This window comes from Mercurialis annua, linkage group LG5 (genome assembly GCF_937616625.2).
Source record: "Mercurialis annua linkage group LG5, ddMerAnnu1.2, whole genome shotgun sequence".
Lineage (NCBI taxonomy): Eukaryota > Viridiplantae > Streptophyta > Magnoliopsida > Malpighiales > Euphorbiaceae > Mercurialis > Mercurialis annua.
The window spans coordinates 50,082,281-50,089,048 of record NC_065574.1 but is presented as its reverse complement, the minus strand read 5'-3'; the positions used below and the strand labels follow the sequence as shown (position 1 = coordinate 50,089,048).

Sequence of the window (6,768 nt, the reverse complement as noted above, 5' to 3'; positions counted from 1 at the left end):
AGAAGAGTCGAAGAGAATATATAATATGAAAAAAGGCTAAAAAGGTCTCCAAAAGTTTATTTAAAAAATAAAATATTTTTTAAAATTTAAAAATGAGTAAGTTACGTGATTTTTATCTGAGATATTAAGTGATATGGACATTCCACGTAGCTATGGAGTAATGACATAGAGCGTTTCATTAACGTTGTTAGACAAATGAGTTTGGATGTGCCGATTTTGAAACTTCAAGGGTTTAATTGAGATAAAAAATTCATAAGAGCTTATTTCCTTCCGCCCTAAACTATAGGACAATATTTGCTCTCATTTTAAATCATAAGGACATATTTGCTTTCGTTAATATGATATGGACATTCCACGTAGACAGAAACTAACAACGCTGTTACATGGAGGGGCTTGTATGGTCTGAAACGTTAAGAGTTAAATTGAGATTCGAAATTCAAAAATGACTTAATTGCTTCATACCCTAAACGATAGGGCATATTTGCCCCTTTTCTCCTAATTTATACTATATCATATTGTAACTGGTGAATCAATCATATTATAACTGGTAATAAAGAAGTGGACACTAATTACGCTTTAGCCGATTCAATAATCTCTGATACTAAAGTTATATTTCCAGAAAAATGTTGAACCGGACTGAATCCGGCCTTCCTACGGTTTTGAGACGGTTTAAACACGGTTTAGAATTGGGTTTAACTGGATTCAGACCGGGTTTGACCGGACCTGTTCTATAAGCTGGGTTTATGGAAGAATTGGCTCATGATCAAACTAGTTGAACTGAATCGACCGGTTGATTCAATTCAGTAATTAAAACACTAGGGAGATTTCAAATTATAATATTTTTTTATTTGTTTTGTCTCAAGGATCGTTTCTTCTTCCCACTTGCATTTCATTTTCTCCCCACCAAAAACAAATCTTCAAAATGTGCATAAGATATATTTCACCTAGCTAGTAGTACTGTAACCCAACAATAATAAACAATAGTATAATTTTTCATGCATTATATATATAAAAAATTTCTCTATATATAACAGATAAAAAGACCAATTAGGTTTAATTTCCGGTCTGCATCTCTCTCTAGTCTCTCTCTCTCTAGGTTTATGCATGGTTAATATTATTGAAGCATCATCATCTACGTCACAGTAAGTGCTTCTTCTTCCCCAACTTGCAGAGGTCTCACTCTCAAGAAACCTCAGCATTGATTTATTGTCTCTTATCTTCAATTTTATTTCTCTATTATTAATTTTCCATTCTCTATCTTAAGCTCTTAATCCACTCAATTCTAATTCGCCATGCCTGGAAATCGAGCAGGAGAAGTACTTAATTCGTCATTTTCATATTATTTTACGCTTATTTTATACAATTTAATTATAATAAACTATATATTATGGTAATTTTTTTGATAATTATATCATGGTAATTTTATGTTTATATTTTATGTAGATCATGTGGCCGGGATTGGTAGCAAGCAAGATCTTGAAAACAAGATTAGGAAGCAACAATTTCGTAGCAGATTTTCCGAGTAATAATAATACTGCTCATCATCACTATGAAGTTGATGATAGTTCAAAATTAGGTCAGCCATCTTTGAGCGCGGACTCCATTTTTAACCATAATGACAAGGTCGACACAAACAACTATAAGTAAGCAAATAAATATAATTTATATAAAGTTTATCATTCCTTTTCAAAATTAAATTCCACTTATGATTATTATTCTTGAAAAAGGGTTTTTGTTAGCACGTGGAATGTTGGTGGAATTGCACCAGATGAAGATCTGGATATGGAGGATTGGCTTGATACACCCAACATTTGTGACATATATGTTCTTGGGTATATATATTTTTTAGTATATAGTTTCAAAGATTCGTGTGTTTTAATTTTAAATTACATAGAATGTTTTAATTATTTAACGTGTAAAATATATTAATAATAAATATTTTGCAGGTTTCAAGAAATTGTGCCACTAAGAGCATCGAATGTTCTAGGTTCTGAGAATAGCAAGAATTCGATGAAATGGAATTCGATAATTAGAAAAGCATTGAACAAGAAGATTATTAATAATTACGATGAAAATAGCAATAATGTTCCTAAAGATTTCCGGTGTGTGATTAGCAAACAAATGGTGGGAATATTAATATCAGTTTGGGTTCGGAGTGATCTTCGTCCTTATATCCGACATCCCTGTGTCTCTTGTGTTGGCTGTGGCATCATGGGCTGCCTTGGAAATAAGGTACATGACCTAAATTTTTATTTTTTAAATAATTATATACCATTCTATACCATCAAAAAAAAAGGAAAGTTTATATTAGTGTATATATATTTTAAACTAGTATTTTAATTTTATAAACATGGATCAAACGAGTGCTTTAAACTAGGTCGTAGGTTTAAATGGTACAAGCGTTGGACAGTAAACTCTTAGATCGTGGGTTCAAATACTCTCACATCTCTCCAATTGTTAACCAATTATTAAAAAATAAAGAACTAGACTATTAATAAACCCAAATAAGCTTAAACTTTTTGATATGGTCTGTCATTTTATGTGAGTATGTATATAGTGTATCTTTTTTTTTTTTTGAAAGGATATAGTGTACCATATGCACATACTATTGTCTTTTTTTTTTCTAATTTTATATCAAAAATTAGGTAAATATGGAACTTATTATTTTGTTAGCCCATGAACAAACAAAAAATGACTAAAAATACTTGTTTTATATGTTTTAAGATGTCTAAATATCAGATTAGAAGAATAAAATTGCAGACATTGAAAAAGAATAAAATTGCAGACATTGAAAAAGTAATTTCAAAAAATTCAGACACCAATCATGTAGTTTTTCCAAATGAAAATCTAGATACTTCATATTTGAGTACATGCATAACGACATGATATTCACAGCACTTGATTACAGATTAATATAACACATTTTTTGATAATTTTTTCAAAAATTACTTGTGATTTCTAACACATCAATTAACTAGAGAATGAAAAGACAACATTATATTCTAATGGGTCATTTTCTTAAAATGTTAAATTAGTACAATAAATTAACTTTTCCCATGTTTGTATATAACTAAGATTTTGTTGTATTAATCTTAATTTTGTTGTATTAATCTTAATTTTAGGGTTCCGTATCGGTTCGATTTTGGGTACACAAAACAAGCTTCTGCTTTATATGCAGTCATCTAGCATCAGGTGGTAGAGAAGGAGATGAAAAACTCAGAAATTCTAATGTTGCTGAAATTTTGTCGAGAACAAGTTTTCCAAAAGGCCCTTCACTCGATTTGCCAAGCAAGATTCTAGATCATGAGTATGTGAATATTATTGGAATATCTTGTTAGCATTAATTAATTAGTATTATTATATTATTAATTTGTTGAAATTAGAAACCGTCCAAAATCATTTTGACATTATGTTAGTATGTTTTATTGATATTAATAATTATTCAACACTTGATCTCACTACTAACCATAAGTATAAGACATTGATAGATAGTTAATTAGAGCTTAAACACCAATTATAATTGCTAAATTTAGCTTTGAAGTTTTCATTAGAAGCTGTCGAGTGACAAAGATATCTCAAATAAAAATAATTATATTTGTAAAGTAGTTTAGCCAATGATCTTCTCTATATTGTTATAAAATACTAGTATATTTATAGGGTAGTTGGTGAAAGAATTGAAAAATGAGGTGGGCTCATTGAAATAATGGATAGTAAATTATAGAAATAAAAATTAATTTAATAAGCCCTTTTTTATCATGGCAAGTTGCACTTTATTTAATTATTTAATATAGAAATTGAAGCTACTTGGAGTTATACATGTCATAACGTATTTAACTTATATCTTGTTCTTTAGATGAATAAAAAAATAAGCATATCTTAATGATGTCAACTAACTTAATTTTTCTTGATTTAATGCAGCCGAGTAATTTTGCTTGGAGATTTAAATTATAGAATTTCATTACCAGAAGCTACTACTCGATTATTGGTGGATAAAAAAGAATGGAATTCTTTGTTAGAAAATGATCAGGTATGTAACTATTTAATAGTAATTTTCTTTTAATAATTAGAGAGGGAAAACGTTTATGAGAGAAATTAAATTCACAATCTAGTAATTTCTACCCGGCGCGTATACCATTTAAGTTACATCGGTTAGATATTGATAACTTAAAAAATAACTTTTTTTTTTACATTTATAATTGAAGGTCATTTGTTGGGGGAGCAAACAGTGGGTTAATCTGAATTAAATTATCCAAATTAATCTTTTTAACTGCTCTATTTGAATTAATTTCAATTAAAAGAAAATTTGGAATTCATAAAAAGAAAAGACAATAAGGTCAATTAGATTAATAACAAAAAATTGGTTCGGCGGTTAATTTTTTTTCAAATTTAACTAACCGAATAATTCAAATATTGTTTTATTTAATTTTGATTACTATTATTTACTATAATTTATCCACATAATCGAATTAACCAGCTAATTCGATCAATCCAAATTTATTTTTTAAGAATTTATTAGTTTAGTTTTCAGTAATTTATTTGTGGTTAACCAAATCGACCGTTTGCTCACCCCCACTGTGTAAAAATGGCAGGATTGAAAGGTAGAATGAGCGGCGATAATCGCCATTTGTTTTCGACTTCTTTTTAATAGTTCTATTGCATATCTTTTTTCTGCTATCGGTTACTCTTTTTTTATTTTCTAGTTCTACCTCTATATGTAGGATTAAAATTTATTAATTGATCATAAAATATTATGCTACTTTTGGTTTCAATTATTTTCTTTTTTTCATTTTCTGTGCAATGGAAATGAAGCTGACTACTGAGCTCAAGAGTGGTCAAGTACTTGAAGGTTGGCATGAAGGAACAATCAAATTCCCTCCAACCTACAAATATTGCCCTAATTCTAATGTCTACTTTGGATGTATAGAGGGCAAAAAAGGTGCAAAATGGCGTGCTCCAGCATGGTAATATATATTCTTAAATATTCAGATTTAAAAATGTAAAATTCTTTTAATTAATCATTTAATTAATTTCCATTTTTTTAATTATTTTCATGCTTGTTTTAGGTGCGATCGGATTGTTTGGTATGGAGAAGGACTAAAGCAACATTCATACACAAGAGGTGAAGCAAAATTCTCCGATCACCGACCGGTGAAGGCAATATTTTCTGCTGAAGTTGAGACTCTAAGAACATTAAAAGGACTTCAACAATTCTTCTTATCAGAAAGGTTTGATCAAATAACAAACGAATTTGATCAAATATCATCAACGGATAATTTTTTATGCAATGGCAGATTAAGCTTCAAGATATAAAATTAACATAATAATTTTTGTAAAATGTATAAAGCCTAATAGCCCAAAAAAATCAAATATTTACTGATTTTGTCAATTTTAATTAATTTTTGTATATTTTTTTAATTATTACCTAGTTTATAAATTTTATTTCTATATATTGTCGTTGTTCGTCCAATTGAATTTGATTTTGCTCTCCCGACAGTCACTAAATAGTTATCTATTACATAATAGTCGGCTAAATTGGATCAAAATAAGACAACTATCAATAATTTGTATCTGAGCAAAATCAAATTCAATTAAGCGGACTTTAACAATAACTGAAATAAATACTCTTAAATTATTCAATAATTAATAAAATAGAAAATTGTTAAAATTGACAAAAACATATTTACTTTTTTGGTTATTAGACTAATGTATGATACTAAAAACAGAATAGAAAAAGAAAGTTTAATCAATTATTAGAAGCTTCTGATATTCATTATAGTTTTTTGAATATGAGGTGATTTTTTTTATTTTTAGATATGAGGTGATGAGTGAACAATATTAGTGTTTGTTTTTCTTGTTCTCCATGTTTTTTTAAGGGGGAGAGGAAGTTGTCCTATTCATCCTTTCATTTTCATTGTATATTATTACTATATTTTATTAATTTTGTATTTTTATATGGTCCATTTAGTTAATTAAGAGTTTAACGATCACTATCATCCAGAGGCTTAATTCAGCCAATTAGGGAGTTATATGGTAAACCCCAAGCATGAATATTGGCTGGTCGGCTGATTAATCCTAATTAATCAACTTCCAATGATTAGGGCAGTTTAAGCAACAGTTTTGATTTGCTAAAATCTTAACTGATTATTAAGATTAAGATTTAAGTAAAGGGGTGTTTAATAGTCCAACTTATTACTTAAATTAATATATTAAGCACTTAATTGTTTAAGTTGGTTTGATAAAATAAAAAAATACAATTTAACTTATTCAGTTAAGCTAAAAACAACTTAAAATTATAAGATAAAAATTTTGATTTATTTTTTTACTGAAAAAATTAAATTATTAAATATATTATTATTAAGATGTCAAATTTTATCTCACATTTATTTATTTATTTAATATCACCATGAGCGTAATATACTCAATCGACACTTAAAATTGCAAATCACTATTTTTCATTATGAATGTTTTATTTTCTATCTTTACTTTTGATTTTATAATCTATATGGAATTTATTTAATATTTCCGCTCTTAAATATTATTTGGATTTTCGTTTGTAACACACAATATTATTGATTATCATATTTAAACGGTTTTTCAGAGCTTTAAAAATTAATATTTTATTTTAACGAATAATTTTCAAGTTAAGAGGGAACATCATTATGATCTTTAAGGAGTAATTATCTAACATATGCAACTAAAATTCATGATTTGTATTTATAATATATGTAATATTTATAATATTGTTTAAATATTTTTTTATATAGATTT

General features: G+C 27.7%; 1 protein-coding gene across 2 annotated transcripts; it reads left to right on the top strand.

Annotated features, from left to right (window-relative positions):
* Positions 1-1,038: 1,038 nt before the first annotated feature.
* On the top strand, positions 1,039-5,951 carry LOC126680201 (type IV inositol polyphosphate 5-phosphatase 9). 2 transcript variants are annotated; one of them, XM_050375257.2, is made up of 8 exons: positions 1,039-1,142; positions 1,444-1,643; positions 1,728-1,832; positions 1,947-2,232; positions 3,123-3,307; positions 3,919-4,027; positions 4,810-4,961; positions 5,064-5,951. In XM_050375257.2, the coding sequence occupies exons 2-8, from the start codon at positions 1,447-1,449 to the stop codon at positions 5,308-5,310; spliced, it is 1,281 nt and encodes a 426-aa protein (XP_050231214.1). In that variant the 5' UTR covers positions 1,039-1,142; positions 1,444-1,446; the 3' UTR covers positions 5,311-5,951. The 2 variants fall into 2 exon arrangements, with proteins under 2 accessions (XP_050231214.1, XP_050231213.1); XM_050375256.2 differs by lacking the exon at positions 1,039-1,142 and adding an exon at positions 1,189-1,316.
* The last annotated feature ends 817 nt before the right edge of the window (positions 5,952-6,768 follow it).

Coding starts and splice junctions, on each gene's coding strand:
- LOC126680201 (XM_050375256.2), top strand. CDS start 1,293: ATGCCTGGAAATCGAGCAGGAGAA. Junction 2,233..3,122: donor TGGGCTGCCTTGGAAATAAG/GTACATGACCTA, acceptor TCTTAATTTTAG/GGTTCCGTATCGGTTCGATT. Junction 4,962..5,063: donor AAATGGCGTGCTCCAGCATG/GTAATATATATT, acceptor TGCTTGTTTTAG/GTGCGATCGGATTGTTTGGT.